Here is a 24,727-nt window from a genome sequence, read left to right on the forward strand (position 1 = left end):
GCCAGGGTCATGGAAACAGAGTTGTGAAATTATACACAAATGTACACAGAAAAGGTTTGTAGACACTTTTTTCCATGGTAATGCACATTGTTTATGTCTTCTGTCTATACAAATTAAGTAGTATTTTAACATTTATAGATCGACCCAATTCACTTCCATTGAAAAATGAGACAAGCAGGAATTAGATTTTGTGGTAACATTTTTCCACAAGTGGTGTTGACTGAGCTTAACTTGCACTGAATATGGAATATTCCTTTAATGCATTAATTTCCAAAGGCCATTACTTGACATAATCATGATTCTGGTTATGCTTAAATATCTTCATGCTCAGTGGAAGAGGAGAAAGTGACCTTAAAATCAAATTTTACTATTTTCCCTCAGGGAAAGCTTATTCCACACCACCCACAACTGACCAGAAGCAGTCATGTTTGGTGAAGAATCCCAACATGCCCAGGGGCAGGGAAGAGTGAAGTGGGAGTGATGCACAAACAACTGCAGGTTTTATAAACTGACTGGCACAGAGAAACATCCAACACCACAGCTGCATCTCCTGCAAGCCTCTCAGGACTTAAGGAGGTCCTCCCAGCTGTTGCTGTGCCCAATTACTACGACCAGCAGACACTTTGTCAATGAAGACAGAGTCGTAAAAAGAGGTCTATGTGGAACAGTGTTTTCTTGCCAAAGATTGAGCACAAGTGTTGCTCAATGTCTTCTGAAGCTCAAGGAGGCAAGAGGTGGTGCAATGCTGTGTAACAAACAAAAACATCATAACTCTGAAATGACCTCAGGCCAGCGTGATCCCATCACATCATGGAGGGTCAAAGAGACCAGCTGTGGAACTGGAGACCATGTGTGGAGGGAACACGAGATCAACCGCTTCTTTCCGCTTTAGGCGAAATGACTGCTTTAACAAGGGCTCTCCAGTTTTCCTCTCAAAGCAAAGATGAGGAGATCTGGCATGTCTGAAATCAGCTAAAAATAATACTACTGTATGTAGGGGAGAACATGATAAGATGAGACACTTGTTTTACTAGTTTGAAGAGTCAAAAAACTTTATTTCCAATATTCATACACACTGAAACTGCTGTGGCATTTGGCAATAAACACCTTTCAAATAGTTGGGTAAGAATAAACCGTTAGGGTAAGTTGAGCCAGTTTGAGTTAGTTATATATATATTATATATATAATACATTTTATTTAAAACATATTGTAACATAATCATGTAACGTGTAGTTCTATGTCTGTTTAATTTCATTGTGTTTTGGTTCCGTTTTCTCTGTTCTGGTTTGCCCGAGTTCCCTGTGCTTATTAGTTTCCATACTTCCTAAATAATTTACACAGCTGTTCTGTTTTACCTTGATTACTCTTCCCATGTATTTAAGCCCAGAGTTTCCTCAGTTCTGTGTTCGGTCTCGTTTGCTTTTATGTTGGAAGTGGTTGTGTTTTTCTGTGATTCTCCTGCGTGTTCATTATTAGATTGTGAAATAAAGACTTTCTGTTTATTCTCCAACATTGTGCGCTCATTACAGTCACACAACCGTATCAAATCATAGCCTATATTATCAGTTTGAATATTTAAGATTTTAAAACAGGAAAGCCACCTTAGGATCCAAGAAATAATGGCTGACTAATTATAGTGATGTGAAAAAAACTTTGGATGAGATTAAATCTAGACAAAGCTACTGGCGCTGAAATAAAATGTTTGTCAGCAGGGAATTCAGACACATCTTTAGAATCTAAAAAAATTCTTTGGTTAGCAGATGCACAATCTGGCTAGATGTTCACCGTCCTCAGATGCAATAACAGCCTTTTTTAAGACACTGGATTAAGAAAACAAATGAACATCTGTAAACTTACTTTCTTGTTACTTACTACTTTACTTTCTGGGGTCATTGATTAAACAGGCATGGAACTTTATAATCTGAGGACAACTTTAAGCCCAAATGACAAGCTAATTCATGGATTTGAGGTGAGCCAGGTCAAAATCTGGCCAACCGTGCATGCCTGATCGAACCATGACTTTGACACCTGCGTGCCAAAACGGCCACCATTTTGCTAATCGTTGTTTATAGAGAAAAGAGAGACGTTGGGATGCTTGACTTTATAATGGCTTGTGTAAAGATGTGGTGACAGCCAAACAACACAAAAAACACATCTGTGACGAAGACCAACAATCTCATTCTCTCAGTGTTTACTCTAGACCAGTGAGTTTTTAAAGAATGTGAGCATACAATGTGCAGCTTCACTATCTAGTTTTATACATTGGCAGCTACTGTTTAATGGGCCATTCAGAGTGATCAGAAGTAAATCATTTTCAATAAATTTGGGGGCGATATCAGCATAGTTTGTTTGGATACAAGTACAGCAGCATTAGCACATAAATAGTCATTTCAGGTTTCATTGCCTAGGTTTGTTATCTGTGATACAAGAGCAATGAGAACTTTAGTCAGTCACCATTAGTGACTACTGGGAAAAGACTTGATTTCTTGCCCTTTATTCACCCAAGTTATGTCCTCACATAAAACTGAGAAAAGCTTACACAATAATTTCCCCAAGAGTGTTTTAAGCAGCCAACATCCAGGATATACGACAGGAAAACGGAATGGTGTTTATGTGGTGTTTTCTAACGACTGAAAAAAAAGCTGTAACGGCGGAGGCTGTCTCAACCGCAAAACAATTAAGGCCTTCAAAAACAGGACTGTGCAGCTACTACGCATAAACCACCACTTGACTTGAAAAATAACTGGACATTTCGAGCAAGACCCACAAAACAGCTCTCACTTAACTGACATAAAACAGGATAAATATGTGCATCCATCCAAGAGTTGACCATTTTACGTGGAAATATACTGGAAAGTATTGCTCTTTTGAGAGTTATTTTACAATGAGCTTAAATATAGGGCTGCTTCCAGCTCAAGTTTGTTGACGTCTGTGCTGAACAGGCTGAAACTGCAGATATATGGACAAAACAAATCAAATAATATTTTGCAATATTTCTGTATGTTATTAAGAGATAAACGAACATCACATCCATGTTGCATGCTTGCATAAATGAGCAGATTCTTTCCACTCCTCCGTTTTGTAGACATGCAGAAATTCGATTAGGACTTAGATTGCATTAGTCGCACATAGCATGCTGAGGCATGGAGATGTTGGTCATGACAGTAATCACATTATGAATCTGTTGGCCGTCAAAACAAGAACACAAGTCATTGACTCAGTGCTCACAAAATGGAGGCAGATGGGTTGTGCGTGTTTCCATGTTAACAGAGGTGGGCGAACCAAAACTTGACCTTTATTTGCAGTTCCTCTTTCAATTCTTGTTTTCACCATGTTTTGCTATTATGTGCAGTCCGGTCACCAGGACCTTATTTTGGTCAATGGACAAAAAAAAAGTTAGGTCACACTTTAGATTAGGTCCAATTCTCACTAATAACTAACCCTTAACTATGACTTTTGCCTCAATAAACTCCTAATTACTGCTTATTACTAGTTAGTAAGGTAGTTATTAAGTTTAGGTATTGGGAGAATTAAGGATGTAGAATATGGTCATGCAGGATAAGGCATTAATATGTGCTTTATAAGTACTAATAAACAGCCAATATTCTAGTAAAATGCATGCTAATGAGCAACTAGTTAACCCTTAAATGCATACCTCAGGCCTTTAGTGACCCGGGACGCCATTCACTACCCTCCTCCTCATTTATTTTTTAAAGTTAGACATCATCCTTCTTGGTATTCCTCAATCAATTCATTATAAATAATATAACAAGAAAAAAATGTCATAAAATTATAAAAGAATGCCTATTTTTGTATTCATTTTTTGTAAAAATTGTATAGGGTCACAAACGACCCGAGGTGTGTATAAATGTACGTATATTTTTTCTGCATGACAATAATTGAATCTTAGATGACAGAATAAGTGCAATTCACCTTTATTCCACCAGGTGGCAATGTCTGATACACAATGCTGAAGTGACAGAAAACGAAATAATAAGAGAAACATAAAATGGCTCAGCGATTTACTGCAGAGCAAGTACTGAACGCAATCAAACATGACTAACTATCACTGGATCTGGTGAAGCTGTTAGTGATCGAAATATTGATTTTGAAGATGTTGAAAATTATATAGTTCTGAGAATACATTTGAGATCGCGAATGGGCTCATATTCGTGACCTCAAACATAAAACTAGCCCATTATTTGCTGAATTTACTGGGAAATGAGCTCTGACGAGGACAGTGATGATGGCATAAAACATCTACTCAAACTGAGCCCTTTCAAGCTCCAAAAGGTAACAAAATATGATTTATTTTATTGTTCTGTAATTGTATCAGAGCAGTTTTATATTATCACGACAGGTAGAGATCCTTCCGTGTTAGATATAGATCCGGGTCGATAAAGACCCGAATATGTAAGAACAATTGGCGAAACAGTCATGCATTTAAGGGTTAATAGTGAAAATTAGACCCTAAACTAAAGTGTTATCAAAAGTTATGTATAATTCTAATGCATAATCACTAACACTCTACATATAATCAGCAACTCCAAAATAGCACACATGACGTACACAGCAGAATCAACTCACCTTATACATAGTAAAAAAAGTGTACCATTTTAATTAATTATACCTTGTATTATACTTTTCATTGAACTGCATACACACTGCATATAGTGAGCTTCTTGCAATGCTGGTTGCAATCTTGGTATTGCCTTCTTCCTGAAGAATATATGTGTCATTATAATTTTACTAAAACAGTATCACTTGAAGGTATAATTATGCTGTCTACCTTTTGAAACTTTTGTGTTGGTCCAGTGACTATGATGGCTAAAATTGCTGCCTACGTAGGGAGGTCACTAGGTTTGTGAACAGAGAACTAATGATGACCACTGCATATACATATATACACTTTCCTTTATACATTCAAATAAATGCTGTATGCAGGCTGTATGTCTTTGTATGTGTGTTTGTGTGCTTTCCCTTGAGACCAGCTCTTACACAACCAGACCTGGTTGAAATGAAACCATGCGCACCGTGAAAAGGAGGCCTGCAGCATGCTGGGATGTCAGTCAGTTTGACTTTAACCCTTGCAACAATTTCCTGGCTTGTCAAGCTTGGGAAAACATAATATACACAGCAAAACCACTGCATATTAGTGATGGTTTCCTTTTAAAAGGGGCTGCTTGAATTAACAAAACCATTTCCTGAACATTATCATTTCTCTAACTGCCAAATGCACCGGTCTACAGGCAATTTAATGTGGATACACATTTATCGTGCATAACAACCCAACAATATCACATTCAGGAAATGAGGAAATCCTGTGCCATGACTTACAAAATGCTTCCAGGTCATTGTGCCTTGTTCTAGAGGAAATGGATTAGACTGACTGCAGTCTTAACATGAATCTGAGATAAATGTATTGTTTTATTCTATCATTATAATTGGGCTGCCAAGTTCTACAGTACAAGTACAGTAACCTCACCCTGAATGCAGCTTTCAACAGCAATCATGTCCAGTCTAGTGCTACTGCAAGCCAGGCGGAGATGGAAATGATGATGATGAAGAAGATAGCAGTAAAGTGCCTCTGGTAAGGAGGCTCTCAGCTCTAAGACACACCCTTCAATAGCTTCAATTGAGACACTGAGCCTAACTTGTCTCATAAAATCAAATTCACTGGCCAAGTTCTCATTTTGTTCATGGTAATTTATCTGTTCCAATAGTGTATACAGTGTGGATTAAAACTAAATATAAGATAAAACAAAACTAACTTCTATAATTTAGCACATTTTCGAAACAAAATGAATATTCAATGCAAAATAATGGAGGGTGGGGCTTAGTTTTAATCGATAGGATTTGACTGGATTGTTAAAAGAATTTCCAGGGGCATATTATTGGTTAAAACTTTTTTGTTTTTTTTGTTTTCCTTCCTTCCTGGAGATTATGTCAGCAAAAAAAGAATGAAAAAGTTCTTAAACAAACAAATACATATCAGCAACTTTTTGCCACACTGTTTTAAAATAAACTACAAAATACCGAATGAGCCACTTGAGTCTTCATTATCGTGCCTCAAATCCAAAAGCTGTGGTTTGAATGATTTAAAAGGAGTTTTAGTGTACACGGTAGGATATCCGGTTTGATAAAGCTCTTATCAACACAAAGTACGAAGCATCTGTCAAGTTCCTTAAGCATTTAGAAGACATGTTGGGGTCAGTTCTTAACCCTCCACTGGTGGCTCCCAATTGCCACTGTCTGATACCAAAGGCATCCAAGCACTTAAGCAGAATGTCTCCATATTACCTACTGGAGACTGAATGTACATAATTATAAAGTGTTGACTTGACTTGCCAGTTATACTAGTTAAACTTTTTTGAATTGTATCAAATATGTTGCTTGATAGTTATAGAGCTCCTTCTCAACCAACTATGGTGTCGTTTATATACACATAATCTCTTATCATTTCCTGATCCTCTTTCCCCACCTTCTCTCTGTTGTTTCCTGTCTCAGCTCCTACTGTAAAAACAGCCAAAATAAAACAGAAACAAACTATTTTGTTTTGGGCAGTGCATATTGTGATTGCACAAAGAATCCCTCACAACAACCAGTGTCACAGCAACACTGGCATGGAGTCTTGTGTAATTGAGTTCTGTGGAGTCAAAAGCAGAAGCAGAGGCTAAGTAATACTAATGCAGTCAGTCACAAATGCATGTTTCCAAACCCCAGAGGGAAGCTTTGAACCTTTGCTTGAACAGCTAACCATGGTGGGCAGCACAAGCTAAAGGAATCAACAGTAATGTACTGAGGTCAAGATGTTGAAAAGAATATAAAATCCGGATCAGCCGTGCAATACAAGACATTTTTTTTTTTTCAATCTGCCCACCCCCACTCCTCAGCAGGTGTCGTGCGGCAAGGTCAAAATAAGCTCCAGGGAAGGAGGGGAAATGAGTATAGCTAATAGTCTGAATTCCATTTTCTCATATCCCAACTCACTTCACACCACATCTCTCTGGCCACCCTAACATTAAAAAAAAAGCACTACACTGAGGCACTACCTTAGAATTTAGACTATTGTTCAGTGTCAGATTGTTGAGAGAATTGCTAATTGCTAATCACACTCAAATCATCACTTACCATGTTAAATGAGTGTTAAAGTATTGACTACCTAGCAAGGGAAAATGCCTTAAAAAATAGTTGGGCACAGAGGTAAGTAGCTAATAAGTCACTGCACTGTTAATGTATTCTTAAATAAAAACAAAACACACAATGTTTGTGCCGTTGCCATCTCATTCTGAGTCACTGACCTTCCCAAAGAGTGTGACATCCCTATTATTCTCTTTTGAAGTACCCCGGTAACAGAAAGAGGGAGAGGGAAGGGGAGAGAGGAAAAAAGAGAGGGACCATCTGTCAACTGCCCCAGAGATCAATGGCACCAGCGGCAAGGCTAAATATGTTGCCCACCATGACTTGAAAACAATTCAACCCAACGAGGTTTATTTTTAAGTTCAAGCATCATTTATTTAACCGTTTAAAGAGTTAGTTTGTTCACATTATTTACAATAATGTATGCTGAAATGAGGCTTATCATTGATGTAGAAAATATATTATATATAAGTTTTTCTGCAAAAAACAAAAGTAAATCAATGTAGCCATCCAAAACAGCAGCTAAGGACACACATTCTGCAGATTAGGGCAGTGTGTCAACTCTACTACAATGGTAAGGCAAATATACCTCTGGATCACCCCCTACCCCCCGATTGGAGCGCAGATTGGTCTCATCCAATACGTGCACAGATGCAAGACATGAGCTTGCAATGTAAACAAAAAGGGATGCGGCGATTGTTCAATGGAACCACGCAGTGTTTGAAATAAAGCAGCAATCATAATCATTGACATGCAGATGCAGCTTTGAGTCAAGAAAGATGTATGATTAAAGAAAATGTGCATAGTTATGCAAGCAGCACAGGATGAATAAGAAAAACAAAGCAAGATGGTTGCTAAGCAAGAGCAGGGCTGGGTTGAGCTATAGAAGCGATGCTGGATCCGTCAGCCAGGAAGCATTGCTCATTCCTCGGCATTGCAAGTGGATTAGTGGATCTTGTTATTACTTACCCAACATCTGACTGAAGAGAAGCTGCTCCAGGTCTCCAAGCACCGTTACAACCAGTTCAGGGTCCACCTTTAGGAAGGTCTTGTCCCCTTCCTCTGGTTCAGGTGCATCTTTGCCCCCTCCACCTCCTCCTGGGGTGGCTGCTCCCGAGGTACCACTCACGGACTTCTTACCATTAGCCTTAGCCTTGCTGGACAAGATCTCATCATCCGACTTGCCATCATCTTCCAGCTCTTGAGCTTTGCTGATGGGTTTGACCTCAGCATAAGGACCCTTAGGTATCCGACTGGGTTTCCCCAGCTTGGAAGGTGGGCTAAAGGTTTTGGCTTTCCTAGAAACAGCGAATGTTCCGACTTGGAAAGGTTTTTGGAAAGAGGTATACCCTTGCCAGTACCCCCTCCGGCATCTTTGAGCTTGCCTGACTTGTTCTGACCTGCCCCAGGCTTTTCCATGTCATCTGACCACTTGGGCTGGTACAGGTGCATCTTCTTCTCAGCGTCCGTAAGCACACAAAGATTGGTCAAGGACTTTTGCTTGCGCAGGTTGCTAGGAACTGGAAGACGACCCTCAGAGTTTCCTGCTCTGTAGACCTTTAGCTCAGCCCGAGGAGTAGCCTGTGGGAGCCCTGACTTGCCCCTTTTTGCAGCCATGCCCCCAACTCCTTTGGCACCAGCCTGGTCCTGAGGGGTCTTGGCTTTGGAGGTTTTGTCAGCCTCAGTCTCCAGATCTACTCCTTGTCCTCTTGGGCTACCCCCAAGCATTCCTCCTGCGTGAAACCATGTAAAAGCATCAGTGAGTCAAATGGTTTTACAATCGAGCAAAAAAAAAAAAAAAAAAATAAAAAAAAGAGACAAGGTGCAAGGTTTGCAAGCCCTGTCGCTTGCTGCCAAATCCTTATCACAGGGAAAACTAGCTCTCCAATAACACATACAGAAAGACCAGTCGGTAGATGCTGTATTGAAGAGGTAATCCGTGTATCTGGTGTCTTTAGCATGTAAATCCAGCATCTGGGTCCTCTCAGTTAGACTGCCTCAGTTGCAGCTGCTCTAGTGCTACCCAGTCACTCATTCTCTCTTTCTCTCTCTTTCTCTCTCCTCCCTTCAACAGTGTCTTGCTGCTTTGCTGTGCAGCAGCAGAATGACAGAGAAGACAGACGCAGAAACGGTCCCTCCCCTTGCTCCCCCGCACTCATTCAACCACACACACCCTCCTCCTCCCCCTTCTCTTCTGGCTCTCTCTCTCTCTTTTCCTCTTTCTCTCTCCAACACACCCACTCTAAAGATGCTATACTGCTCCCCTGCACAAGTGGTATAGTATGACGGACCTGTGATAAATTATAGTGTCTTTTTAAACAGTTGCCTGTCAGCATGCTTCCTCTACTAGCCCTCTTTGGTTCACTATAGTGCTCTGTTATCGTAAAACCAATAATGTTTCCACCTCAAGGACATAATCCCCAGTAACATTATGCTTTCATACTTGTATTCATTTTAAGAAATGTTACATTGCGGAAGCTGATTTAAATGACTATTTTATACTCTCTAGGAATTTCTGGAAAAATTGTGTTTGCTGGATGTTTATTACTTGTCAGAATCTTAAACCGGAAACATCATGCCATTACAAGACTTATATATTATTTGCGCATATAAAACATAGCAGAGATCATTCACATTCACTTATTCACATACCTAAATTTTGTCAATTCAGTCGAGTCACACCTTCCAAAGATAATTTGCTTTAGAAAGGAAAATTCTGTCACCATCTTCCCACAGTCATGTCACTCAAAAATTCATTTAAAAAAAAACAAACAAACAAACAAACAAACATATGATATACTAAATTGGATTTGAGGCTGGGTCTCTTGGCATACTAAAAACATAAAAAATGATATCACTTTAGTATGGGGAGCTTATATTTACTATTAACTATGACTTCTCCCTCAATAAACTCCTTATTTACTGCTTATTAATAGTTAGTAAGGTAGTTTTTGTATCGTTTAAGGATTAAGGGATGTAGAATATGGTCATGTAGAGTAAGGCATTAATATGTGCTTTATAACTACTAATAAACAACAATATGCAGGCTAATAAGCAACTGGTTAAAAGTGAAAATTGTTCCCCATATTGAAGTGTTACCCGAAAAACATTTATAATACATTCATTAAAATGACCATTACAAATTAATAGCTATCTCGTTCTTAAATTTATTAGACAACTTGTTGTCATAAAGAGAAAACAAATATTTTTCTTTAATGTTGACCATTTCCTTTTTAGAGAGTTTTTGACATGAGGAATGGCAAATTGAATTTGCATTTTTATACCCAGTCTTGAGCCGACACATTCAACTTCTCTCAGAAGTCAGAAATAAATCAAGCGTAACATTCAACCATTAAAGTGTATTTTTCTCTTAAGGACTGCAAGTATATAGCTGTAATTGGCCATTTGAATAAAAAAAAAAATAATAAAGTGCTTTTACTATTTTTTTCTGCCTTACTTGTAAAACATTAAATTCGACAATTCATGGATAACAACAATAATTATATTTTAGCATTAGAAACACTACTGAGACTAAAGAGCTTAGACATACTGGTGGATTAACTATTACAGAAACAGAAAAAAAAAAAAAAATGATTTTGGTAATTACCAATATTGATAGGGCAGCTGTGGCACAAACCTTACATTGGGTGGTGGTCTAATTAATTAGTTAAGCACTACATGCATGACACTCCAGGCTATAACAAATGTATAGAAAATTAGGTTCTGGCTCTGATGTGTCACACTGAATTACCCCCAAGAAAAAAAGATTGAACTTCGGAAAGAACAGCCTCTATTCTATCAGAGGATGGACCTAATTTTTCACCAGCATTTGGAAGGGGATGTCACAACAATACGATACACACAAGACCGCACACAGTTCCTTCCTCTGAAGCCGAAAGGGATCTAAGCATGTTTGAATCAATTTTGAGAGTGCTCTACTTAGTTCTGTCATTTCGTCTCAACAAGACCAAGCTCTACCGAACAGACCATCCAAGTGGAAATGATAACTGACCTCATACAACATCTTAGCTCAAGGACACAGGGTTGATAACGTAACTCAATTTATCTTATCTAATTATTCTTATCAAGTTTGCAAATAACTGTAGATGCAATACTAATGCACTTAATAACATAAACTCAACATACAGCATTGTCTCAACAATTATCTGTCAATGAATCAATAGGCTCAAATAGAGTGCATGCTTTCATGGTGGTGTATTACCTTATCCATTAATATGCTGGTATTAATACCTCAGGTTCTTCCCATCATGCACTTAATGCACTAATTCATGATGGCAACTTAAAAAACAGTACTTAACGAGTCAATAAGAAAATTGCTGAACAAAGTCTATGAAAGTTCCTGAAATATCTTTGCAGTTTTTGGCAGAAATCCAGAGGGCAAACAGAAATATTCAAATGCAGCAAATAGCTTTAAATGAAAACAGTGTTGGTGCTACCCTTTAGAGACCGTTATGGACAGTATTCAAAGATATTTCATTTGCATACCACTGGTCAGTCAGTCAATTTTTTAGCAAATTTTGGCCCTTTTTGAAGACCACCAAAGCATTTAAAAATAAATTATACAGCAATTATAACAATGCATTGCAAACTACACTTAATATTTTCCACCAAAATGGTTTTGATTGGTTTTTAGAATGTTGCTATGAATTAGATTGTTCTGGTAGTTGCTAAGGTGTTACTAAGGTGTTGCTAGGTGGTTGCTTGCTCAAAAAGCCCATCTCAATGATATTCTGGTCTCTAAAAATGACTTGAGTCTCTCCTTCAGTGCAAGTCTAAGATATTTTGCCTTTTTTATCATTGGAAATTAACAGCACATGATTCTAAATTCACTTTAGAATTCAAATTTCCTGATAATTTACTCACTCCCATGTCATCCAAGATGTTCATGTCTTTCTTTCTTCAGTTGAAAAGAAATTAAGGCTTTTGAGGAAAACATGCCAGGATTATTCTCCTTATAGTGGACTTCACTGGGGCTCAATGGGTTGAAGGTCCAAATTTCAGTTTCAGTGCAGCTTCAAAGGACTCTACATGATCCCAGACAAGTAATAAGGGTCTTATCTTGCGAAACAATCTGTCATTTTCTGTCATTGTTTTCCTCAAAAACCTTAACTTCTTTTCGACTGAAGAAAGAAAGACAAACATCTTGGATGACATGGCGTGGGTAAATTATCAGGAAATTCTGTAGTGAACTAATCCTTTAAAGTATCATTCCATTTGAAAAACAGTCCAGGACGAGTTACGCAAAGTATTTACACCAAATGTGTTAACCTCATTCTAACTTTGTGTTTCTAAAGTTATTCAAAGAAGCAAACATATCCAAACCAGTGGGATAGTCCAAAGTTCCTCCCAGTAGAGACATTAATGTCACACCAGATATAAAGTGGAAGGAACACCACACAGAGCTGGATCTGTTCATGGGGAAGCCCTTGCTTATAAACAGCGCTCTGTTTCGACCACGGGCTCAAGATAGCGCATTCACGTAAACTTCACCACAGGTCGCCACCTCGTCTCTTGCTTGTGCTTTGCTCAACACTGAGCTGACTGTCCTGTGCTGATGACCCAGACACCATTGCAAGACTGCTGAGCAAACTTCTGAGTAACTCAAAATTTTGTTTGAGTCAAACATTCAAAGTGAAATTATATGACTCATTTGTCATTTTGTTAACTTTCCAAAGAAAGCTGTATGAAAATGATTTTATGTGGAGGAAGTGTCAAAAAAAAAAAAAAAAACTAGAACCTTTTGAGAATTATTTTATAAAATGCATTTCACGATCACTGTTACCATGGCCATAAGTGTCCAAAGTTCACAAAATATGGAAGCAATATAAAAGGCAAAGAAAAACAAAAACAAAAAAACAAAGCTTTATTACACATTAATTTCATTCAGCTTTAGCCAAAAGTTCTGTCTAAAATTTACATAACACTTGGTTGAATACATTTATCTTGTTGGCTTAAAGTAAACCTATCTGTTTACGGTTTCCCAGTTGTTCAACCTTTCTTTAAATAAGAAAAATCTATTACTGATGGCTAAACTACACCACACCCGAGTATGACTCAGTCCAAGGGCCGAGGTTTCCAAACAAAGCCACAGAGACCAGAGGAACTAGGAGGAAATCCTCTCTACAAGCCAGACTAATGCTGGGCCATAGACTCATGTCCTCTATTTCATTGGCTACCTAGTCATATGCATGTGTCATATGGGAGAATTCCTGTAATATCCTACACATACTGCTCCCCCACATACTGTACTTCTTTTTATGTCTGTAAATGATGGTTATCATAGGAAAAAGAAAGCACGTTTCTCTCTACTCTCCCACTCAGCAGTGTAAAGTGTTAACTGATCATGCCATGGGTCTGCTATCTGTTTTCAAATAAACTGTAATGTTCTACTGAATTCAAAAGTACAAGATGACCTTAGAGAAAACACTCCCGCAGGCTGTTCGGCAATGTTCAGAGCCAAAAAACATTTCCCTTTCCAGATATGAAAACATCTTTCTTACGTGAGCAGCAATAAAATCATTATATTATATTATATTATATTATATTATATTATATTATATCATATCATATCATAGCTTCCAATATTTTTTTTTCCCCCAGCAGAATAGATGCACGAAACCAGCTGCGCTTTCTCTCTCTCTCTCTCTCTCTCTCTCTCTCTCTCTCTCTCTCCGACAGCGAGTTGACACACAAACCCGCCTCCCCTCACTCAATCATTTCATTTGCTCTGGATGAATATTGTTGGTGTTACAGGGCTTGAATTTCATCATGGGATTGTGCATGTGAGCACAAAATCTGCAAGAATGAGTAAAATTATGTGCAATACGTACAATCTCATGGCGAATTTCAAGCCCTGTAACACCAACAATATTCACCCAAATGGAATGGAATGGAATCAGGGCTTGACATTAACTTGTTTTTGCTCACCAGCCACTGTGGCTAGTGGTTTTCCAAAGTTACTAGCCACTCAGCATTTTCACTGGCTGCAATTTTGACATCAATACCACAGGGGAAAAAAACAGCCATATTAGATATTTTTTAATATTATCTCATAATTTGGCAGCAGGTTTATTAGGCTGCTGTCACTTTATACTGTTACACATGCAACTGTTTACATTCACTTAAAACAACTGACTGTGTTTACATGAATGCTGGCCAAGACCGGCACTTTGACTTCATTTTTTTGTGTATTTGGCTGTTTAAGTGCAATAAGCAGTGAAAATGAACTCAATTTAGTACTGAGAGGTGGCTTTATGTGCGCACACTTTGAGTGTAAGCACAAAATCTGTGGGAATGAGTAAAAATCTGCAGGAATGAGTAAAATCCCATGACAAAATTCAAGCCCTGTAACACCAACAATATTCATCCAGAGCAAATGAAACCAGTGAGTGAGGGGAGGCGGGTTTGTGTGTCGACTTGCTGTCAGGAGAGATGAGAGAGCGTCAGGTCTTAGAGTCTAATATACCTGCTGCCAAATTATGAGATAATATTAAAAATATCTATATGGCTGTTTTTTTCCCCTATGGTATCAATGTCAAAATTGTGGCCAGTGAAAATGCTGAGTGGCTAGTAACTTTGGAAAACCACTAGCCACAGTGGCTGGTGAGCAAAAAAAAAAAAAAAAAAAAAAAAGTGAATAATTTTAACAAAATAAGAGGGATCATACAAAATGCATGTCATTACCCGGCTGCTTTTTTTTTGTTTGTTTTTTTTGTGATGGTTGTCCATGAGTCGCTTGTTTGTCCTGAGCAGTTAAACTGCCCAATATTCTTCAAAAAAATCCTCCAGGTCCCAAAAATCTTTAGTTTTCCAGCATCTTTTGTGTATTTGAACCCTTTCCAGCAGTGACTGTATGATTTTGAGATCCATCTTTTCACACTGAGGACAACTGAGGGACTCAAACACAACCATTAAAAAAGGTTCAAACATTCACTGATGCTCCAGAAGGAAACCCAATGCATTAAGAGCCAGGGGGTGAAAACCTTTTGAATTTGAAGATCAAGGAATATTGTACTTAATTTGTCTTCTGGCAAACATTTAAGTGTCTTATGTTGCTTCCGAAGGGCAGTAATAAATGAAAAAAAAAAAAAAATTGGACATCATTATCTTGTTCAAAAGCTTTCACCCCTGACTCTTAATGCATCATGTTTCGTTCTGGAGCATCAGTGAATGTTTGAGCCTTTTTTTAATAGTTGTGTTTGAGTCCCTCAGTTGTCCTCAGTATAAAAAGATGGATCTGAGAACCATACAGTCACTGCTGGAAATATGCAAAAGATGCTGGAAATCTGAAGATTTTTGGGACCTGGAGGATTTTTCTGAAGAATATTGGGCAGTTTAACTGCACAGGACAAAGAAGCAACTCATGAACAACCATCACAAAAAAAAAAAAAAAAAAAAAAAAAAAAAAGTCGTAGATCATCCAGGTTAACCACACACAGTATTAAGAATCAAGGGTTCGCAAACTTTTGAGCGGGTCGTTTTTATAAATTCAGCTATTTTTGTGTCTTGTGGACCATATGTAAACATTTTTTTTTTTTTTTTAAATGTAAAATATCTTACTTAGGACAGTACTAAATAAAAAATAACATGCATTTTGTATATTGACCCAGGATGTTACAAGGACATTTGAGTAAGAATGCAACTTTACGATTGGTACCATACTATGATGTCTGCTCCCTAAATGGGCACTGCACACTCTATGGCCTTTCTTTTCCAAAGCACTGACCCCACGAAACAAACTAGTTAAGAACCATTGAAACTATCTCCGGAGTTAAATCAACTCTGCTCAGAGAACATATGGTCCCTCTCTACATAGAGTTAAAATAACACTGAAGCAGAGTTAAAGTTAATGAGATAACATGCTGTTTGTGGAGATGTTTAATCAGATCATGAGAGATTTTATGTCTTTTATCTTCAGTTGATTTCATCTAAGGCTGTGGCTGAAGTCAGTTGTAGTTCTTGTGTTTCTCTTCAGTGATTCTGCTTGTTAACAGCAGGTGTTCATCACTAATGCTCAATCATAACTTAATTGATCACTTAATTATCTCATTTACTTTAACTCTACTTCAGTGTTACACTAAGCAGAGAGGGACCATATGTAATCTGAGCAGAGTTGATTTAACTTTGGGGATTTTGCGGTGTAGCAAATTAGACAGGCAAAAACGAGAACAGAAACAAAGAAAACAAAACCAAATCAGATTACATGTGACAGTAGTATCACGAAAGGGAAGTAATGTAAATATCTAAGTTAATGATTAAATGCTTCTGTCACTGAAGCATCTTGCCTTTAGCAAACGGTTATACCCCGTCTGTGCATCTGAGCCCTAATGTTTAATCTCAATTTGTGTCTCTGCCATGTTTTATTAGCCCCATTTCGTAGGACTATAGGAAGCATCACTGCAGCGTTATTATCTGATTACCACTGTGATCAATAGTGACTGATTTAAAATGATGGCAGACCTCTTGTTATCTGACTTGGTACAATTTAAAGGGGATCTATTATGCAAAATTCACTTTTACATGGTGTTTGAACATAAATGTGTGTTTGCAGTGTGTGTACACAACCACCCTACAATGATAAAAATCCACCTACTCATTTCTTTTTTTTTTTTAATCCTCATAAATCATAAACAGAGTCTCAGAACAAGCTGTTTTCATTTTCTAAACAGTATGACAACATACTGCTCAGGCCCCACCCACAAATGCTGACATACTCTGTCGTATTAGCATAGACCCCGCCCTGAGCGAGTTGTACACTGTCCTCCATTTCCTCCAGGCTGGAGCAGCTATAGCGGCAAGAATGTCTCGCAAGCGATTGAGGTGTTTTGTTGTTGGATTTAAGAGTGAACATAATAGTCATCATGTACATCTGACATCAGAGCTGCTGAAGATGCAGTGGATTAGTTTTATTTTTAAAATGAACACCCATATGCCTAAATTTGTTCATGTCTGCACAAATCATTTTACACCAGACTGCTTTGTGAATGAGGGTCAATGTAAAGGGACAATACAAAACAGGATTTGCTAAAAAGATGTTACTCAAAGATGGATCAGTACAAACTGTTCATGATCCAGCTAACAGTCTCCAGAGCGACACTGGTTACGGCAGAAACGAAAGTGAGAGCGTGCACTTTATTACAGTTCATCAGAGTTGATTTATGGATATAAAGTCTACCAGTTTATTAAGCACCCCCGAAAAGGCATAAGGTCTGTATATATTTGTTCACCGTTAATTGTAACGTGTGTTTTTATATAATTCGCTGTGTATGTTGATGATAAAGCAAGGAAGAGAGAGAGTTAAGACTTTAATAGGTACTTGTACTGTGTTTTATTCAGCTCTTACTGTGATTTACTGGAGTGAAAACAGATGCTTCATCTTTTGTGTGATGTACAATAAACTTCATAAAACTCAAAGTAAATTTGTGGCCATCATTCTAACGGGGTCTGCTACAACTAGTGTTGTCACGATACCAAAATTTTGGTTTATGCTCAATAAAATTGTAAATTATTTGCTGTAATGCTTTTTTGCTGTTTTTTTTTTTTTTTTTTATATACATTTGTAGGTGTTTTTGACAGTAAGATTATTGTAAAAATTTGATTACTGTAAATACTTAAGAGTAATGTTATTAAAGCATAAATTGGTTTAAAATAACTGTATATACCCTTCACATATTTATGTATTTTTAAATTAATTTTATTTTTGCAATCAGATATCACTTGTTAAACTTAGACTCAATAATACACCTCAGGTCTGCTTGCACGAGTAAAATAAAAAATAATAAATGCTCATTTAATGTTTGAGAGCATAAACATAATGCTGATATCACACTAACCTGTCGCTCTTTAATTCTGTACAAATCGGGATGTTTGTCGGCAAGATGCTTTTGACTCCCTTCGCTTGCGTTATTTTGTAACATCTTTTGCAGACGGGATTTGTGGTGTCCGTGGGCTTGCCCTGACTGTCGGCAATGTAAGCAAAATAATGCCATATTTCGCTTCGTGCATCTGCTTTCTCAACAATTTGTGGACGGTCTGCAAGAGCACCTGTATTTGCAACCACACCTCTCGTTTCGTCACCATAAAAGCCGTTGCGCAGTTGAGAGGAATAAACATTCGTTTGGTCTGATCGCGCTCTGACAGCGGCAGTGATGTCTCGCGCATATCCTTCAATAAGAGCGAGACATCACTGCCGTTGTCAGAGCGCGATCAGACCAAACGAATCGAGTGAAGAATGCCGTTGGACATAGTGGTGTATTAGAGGTAAAAAATGATATAAATACTGTTCGGTTTCTCACACAAACCGATCGTTTCGTGTCTTAGGACATCAATGTGTCGTCATGAGCCGCAGGATTCAATTTGGATTTGTCTGTCGTGTTTTATTTACTCTTATAGAGAATACGAACCGACGTCACGCCTCGTTGCATGCCGGGGCGGCGCCGCCATTTTGACAGGATCGCCCTCTATTAGTCGTACTGAAATTAATACGGATTCTTGCTTACCTTTTGTTTTGTTTCAGCCATTAAGTGGAACGTTAACATTTTAATGGTATCGTTTGCAGGGAATAGAAGCTATTTTATCGCATCGCATGATCATTTTATTTATTTATTTATTTATTTTTTCACTGAAGTTTTGTAGAATTTCGTTTACAATGTTGTTCTGTTTACCGTGTCGCACGCTGGACGCTCACCGCTGCTCAGCCATCGTATGAATATCCAAATAAATCTATGTAATTAACACAGTGAGAAAAGCTGATTCATTTATTTGTTGGAAACGTTTAAATGATGCTTGAGTAGGCCTACAACTTGTCATTGTAATTCCTCTTTTCCATGATCACAGATGAGGAGAATCAGAGATTATGGGTCAAATTCAGCGGACAGACGGACACGAACACGCTGTATTTTTATATTTATTTTAACAAATGACAACCACACTAAGCAATTTCCTACCTTTATAAAAACGTTATGAAGAAAATGTATAAAATGCTTACATTTTAAGTGATACTGAAAGTTTATATTTTGGTCTCATCTGTTTTTCTGCATGTGCTTTATTTGTAAATAGAATTTGTTCTCTTTAATATCAGTCTAAGTGAATTAAGCGTTTTCTTGAGAGGACATGAGAGGAAACCGTTTAAGATATAAACGTTGCGTTCATATTTTGGGCTCATCTGCGTATCTCCACACAGTATGCTTTAATAAATATGTACAGAATTGTTTGTTTGTCACATGAAGCGTTTTTCTTGTTAAGCATTTGAATGTCCCCGTCAAGTTCTGCTTATTCACGAGCGCAGTGAGAGTCAGACTTGCAAAGGTAATGTTAATTATTAAACCAAACGAAATCAAAACGTCCAAAAACACTTAGCAATGTGATTCTTTTATTGAGTGATAAGCAGTGGGTTTAATCAGTGCAATTATGAATAGAATTGCCATCCGGCGTCTTCTCGTCATCTCCTCGACCTGCTTCCCTTGGTGTTTTTACACGTAGAAAAGGCGAAAAAACGTTTTTCACTGTCTTGTTTTCTCTCAGAACGATGATCTGAGTTACTATCACAATTATCGATGCAGCATTAATGACATACAATGGTGACATTTTTCACAATCATGACAGAAAACAAATTACTGCACTAAACTCACTAACGGAAAGGCTGCGCGATCCTGTCAAGATGGCGGATAAACAAAGAAGTTACCCAGAACTCAATGCGGCGTGACGTCAGATTCGTATTCTCTATAGTCCAAGTTCCCGCTGACTTGCATTATACCACTGACAGACGGCAGCGGTTGCAGTTAAAAATCATCATTTGTGTTCTACTGAAGAAACAAAGACACCTACATCTTGGATGCTCTGGGGGTAAGCAGATAAACATCAAATTTTCATTTTTGGGTGAACTATCCCTTTAAAAGCAGCGCGCTGCACACTGCCCCCTGCTGTCGCACTTTAGGAAATACAGCTGGCACTCAAAGTACCGGTACTAATAAAATGAAGAACCGGACCGTTTTTAAAAAAAGGGTATCGCGATACCTTTTAAGTACCGGTATATCGTGCAACACTAGCTACAACAGACTTGTACTTATGTTGTCATCTTGATTTTATCCACTATAAGTTGTAATTGTAATTAAACTAAATGATACCTGCTCTATCTCCATGTAGCATATATTCTCTGGCTTTGTAGACATCATTGTCCGACCCCGGTTCGAACTGAACACCATTACTGACAGTTTCTGACATTTTCAGAGTGTGAGATTGTCCTGTTTTGTTGTTGTCGGTATGCTGGAACGTGGGCCGGGAGCAGCAGCTCATTTTCATTTAAAGGGACACACAAAAAAAGCATGTTTTTGTTCACTCCCAAAAAGTGGCAATTTTAACATGCTATAATAAATGATCTGTGGGGTATTTTGAATGAAAACACATACACACGCTGGAGGCATCAGAGACTTAAATTACATCTTGTAAAATGTGGCATAATAGGTCCCCTTTAAGAGCATTAAGGCCTGGATTGAATTGTCTTTGTTTCTGCAGGCCAGTAAAGACAAGTATGCAACAAAAAGTGAAATGGGAAAAGTTGGTCTATATGTATGATATGCGTGATAGACAGACCCATCCAGAACACCCTACACTCTTAAAATAAAGGATTCAAAAGAGGATTTTTGGAGGTCCTTCATTGAACCATTGATGCCAGTAAATAACCTTTATTTAAAAGTGCAACAACGTGATAAAATCACTTAAATTATGCTGAAATAAAAAAAAATAAATATTGAAAAATTTAAACTGCTGCCATCGCAACTACAAACTGAATAAAATAAGATGAAATGCTAAAATTATAAAACAAACTGAAATAAATTAAAACTACATACATAGAAATGTTTTTTAAAAAAATTACAAACACAAATAATAAAATGTACACTAAAATTGAAATCAAACCTGAAAATATAAAAGAGCTGAATTTAAAAATATCAACATATACAATGATAATAATAATATATAAATAATACTAAAATAACACTGCACAAAGCAACACTCTGGCAAATATCCAGAACACCCTAGCAACACCCTGGCAACCACCCTTGCATTGTGGCAGTGACTTTTACATGTGCAAACACCACTCACATATTCTTTAAAAAAATACAAAAGCTTAGCTAGCATGCCAGCATTCACACGTTTTTACTAAAACAAGTGTCCATGTCAAACTGAGCACAGCCACAAACACGCACCACCCATGGTGACACTGCCCAGTACACTTGTCCCTCCCGGCTTCAAGACAATTAGCATTTATAGTGGCTCTAGTTCTAGTTCCCCAAGAGTTTCCCAAGAGCACCTGTTTTTCAATGCCCAGTCTCATGTCTCAACCACTGGAAACATGATGTGAGATTCCATTTCAAGAAATGAATGCTCCTCTCTGTTTGTACAGTCCATGTCATGGTTTATGAGGTGCACTAAACTTTTCTCTGAGAATCTAAGCTTTGAAACAGGTTCAAAACGGGGATTGGGATCAAGCAAAATAAAGTATATTAAAACAGTGAGCGACTAGGGTGCCAAAACAAACGATTAACAAGCAACAGGGATGATTTCCTAAAATCTGATAGGCTTCTGGGTAAACATGTGTTAATAGGGTTAGCTGGCAAAAGTTCATCATTATGTATGTGTGTGAAGCAATCTTTGATGGCAATTCATATGCACTGTAGTTCAATGCAGATTCTCAAAGTCAAATCTGGAGAGTCAACTTTAAGAGGCCACTGCTGATTTGCCATTTGTCTAACAGCCAGTGAATCCGTTTTTTTCCTCACCATATGCTAAATATTAATTCGGCCTTGATGCCTACAATCTGCCAGAAACCTGCAAGTATAAATGCTAAAAATCAGGATTTTCTCCCAATTAATTGCCATAAAACCAGATCAAAAGCAGCTTTTGGTCTTCTATCCTTTAAGCATTTACGAAAGCCGCTATGAGAATTAAGAAAATCCTGAACAAATGGATTACACTTCATATAGATGGGTCAGTCACTATGTGACTATATGGTCATTTATGGATTGAAAAAAAAAAAATAAATATAATAATAATGTTAAAAATGGATTTCACATTTGCAATATTATTATAGAAGATGAAATCCAGCATCAGCTTCCAAGACTGTGACCTTAAGCTCAGCCTAATTCTTTGGTTGAAGGTGAAGTTACAGTATATGGAAATTAAATGGGCATCCGGTTATCATCTCAGAATGAAAAAAGTTATTTTGCATTTAATATATATATATATATTTTTTTTTTTTTTTTTTTTTTCAAATGAGTCAAGAAGGAGGCTATGTTCAGAACAGAGTACTGACATAATGCAGAGTAGGCCTATACACAGAATACTGCCATTTACATTAATAAAATAGAGAGAGTATGAGAATGCATTAACATTAGACAAAACCGTATTGTGCTTAAATGTTGTCACATGACATTTAATTCAGAGAGTGCCATCCAGTTAACACCTTGGAAATTAAAATACTAGCAGTTCCATCAAATTATGAATGAAGAAAAAGGTAATGAATGGAATACTGTGCAGCATGGTTTACTGCAATTTAAAAAAAAAAAAAAAAAAAAAAAACAGTGGAAGGTCACATTGAGTGCAGTGAATTGTGGGATTTGAATTGAGTATCTGATGCATTGCCCTCTTTTTTGTACTAACATTTTTGCAAACGTATTCAATACATACCAAAAGCCATTCTTTGCATACTATTTACTAATGTGTGAAATATGGAGTAGCCTATGGTAGTATGCTATACCAGACAAGAAATTATAATATAAATGGAGAAAGCTAACCATTAACATTCCCATTAATCTCAGTAGCTATGTTTCCATCAAAAGTTGTGAATTTAACTTAAGTGCAAAATTGGAGTATCGCATAAAATACTTGCGAATAAAGCAGCGTTTCCATCCAGAGAGTCGAAGAGAACAAAAACTGGCGCTAAATATCACCAAGAAAAATAGGACTATATATAATAGTTTTCGGTATATAAATTAATCGCGCGAAAACAAAACGCAATAAACGCACTCATGTTATCTTGTTTTCGGAGGCGAATGCCTGCTGTTTGGGAACACAGTCGTGTAAGACAGTTCTGGGAGGGAATTATACTGAACCACTTTGACGACAAGCTTTGGCTCAGGCATTTCAGAACAACCAAAACAGCATTTCAGATTCTGCTCCACGAGATCGGTTCCCTGGTTGGTCCAGTTATGCCATCGCATTGAAAAGTCAATTTTTATTCTGTAAATGTGATTCCATCATAGTTTATGCTTGCGTTTTCTCGGATATTAAATTTATCTGACTCAATTAAATGCATTAGTTTTTTAATGTGCATTTTTAGAATTTATGCACATCTTGCCGTTTCCATCCAATGTTTTTTTATGCAGTATCCCAAAATAAGCATAAAAATAGGTGCATGGAAACAGCTATGGCAGTTGTTTGGCCAGAGTATGCAATCCTAAAAGTATGCAGCTAAGCCACTCACCTGAGCTGAAAATGTGACTAATCATTTTGAAACTGCAGGAAAATGATCAATGCAATAATGCCAACCGATTGGCTGATGGTAGGCTACCCTAAAAATATCAACTATATGAAAGCTTTCACTATTAAAACTCATAAGTCCATGCTAGTGCGTGAGTTGTGACATGAAAAATAGTTTTTCTCAAGACTTAAAGTCAATAGCCGCTTTTCCAATGTCAGGCCAGTGCGAGCCAGGGCTAACAGCGTGCCGGGCTGGGCCTATGGCCACAGACCTTAGGCACCGAGGCCAAAATCAAATTGCGTTTCCAGTGTCAGTCCGCTAGCTCCGCAGCGCTGATCTAAAAACCGCCCTTAAACACACCTCCCTTGATCAAACGTCACACTACCCAACCCATTTCAGCGTGTAGACCATCACCTGACTACGATTAGCTCCGCCTTTCACCTTGACCGTGCCTCAAGCCCCAGCTGGCCCGCTTTGGACCAAGGTTTTCGGCAGGCCGAGGTTTTTGGCACCGAGGAAGCACCGAAGAGGCACGATCAAGCCCCGGAAGTGACAGTGGAAACGCGACCGGCCCTGGCACGCACTAGCACGCCCGCCTTTGGCCCGGCAGTGGAAACGCGGCTAATATTTCATATTTCAATATAGCATATCAATATTTATCATTGACATTTATTGAAAATTGATGTGCATTTTTTTCTCTCTCTCTCTCTTTTTTTTTTTGCAAAAGATACCACCAAACTTGCCTGGCAAGTCCAGAATGATATATCTTCTACAAGATATATCAGTCTGGTCAGTCCGCCCTCCGTCGCGCCTCAAGTCAACTCCAAACCGTACCGTGCAATCAGATTTGTTTATTTCAGTGACGCTGTTTGCGCACTCTAGTGCGGCAAAAGTCCCTTCAATATCAACAAAGATTGCGCATGCGAGACTCGAGAGTTCGTTCTATTCAGCCGTGAATTCAGTTTTAAATGACCAAAAACACATTAATTATTTACTTTTCGCTGTTGACTCTCGTCGCTTTGCTAGCGTCATATCTGCCCTTCTCTGACTGGTTTACTCCGCTTCCTGTTTGCTCGGATTTGCTCCGC

General features: G+C 38.0%; 1 protein-coding gene across 1 annotated transcript in view; it reads right to left on the reverse strand.

Moving 5' to 3' along the window:
• Positions 1-24,727, reverse strand: part of nav1a (neuron navigator 1a) — a 162,883-nt gene that overhangs the window by 123,653 nt on the left and 14,503 nt on the right. Inside the window, 2 exon segments of the mRNA XM_048178068.1 lie at positions 8,111-8,425; positions 8,428-8,874. Coding sequence (XP_048034025.1) covers positions 8,111-8,425; positions 8,428-8,874 — 762 coding nt within the window.

This window comes from Megalobrama amblycephala, linkage group LG24 (genome assembly GCF_018812025.1).
Source record: "Megalobrama amblycephala isolate DHTTF-2021 linkage group LG24, ASM1881202v1, whole genome shotgun sequence".
NCBI classification, from domain to species: domain Eukaryota; kingdom Metazoa; phylum Chordata; class Actinopteri; order Cypriniformes; family Xenocyprididae; genus Megalobrama; species Megalobrama amblycephala.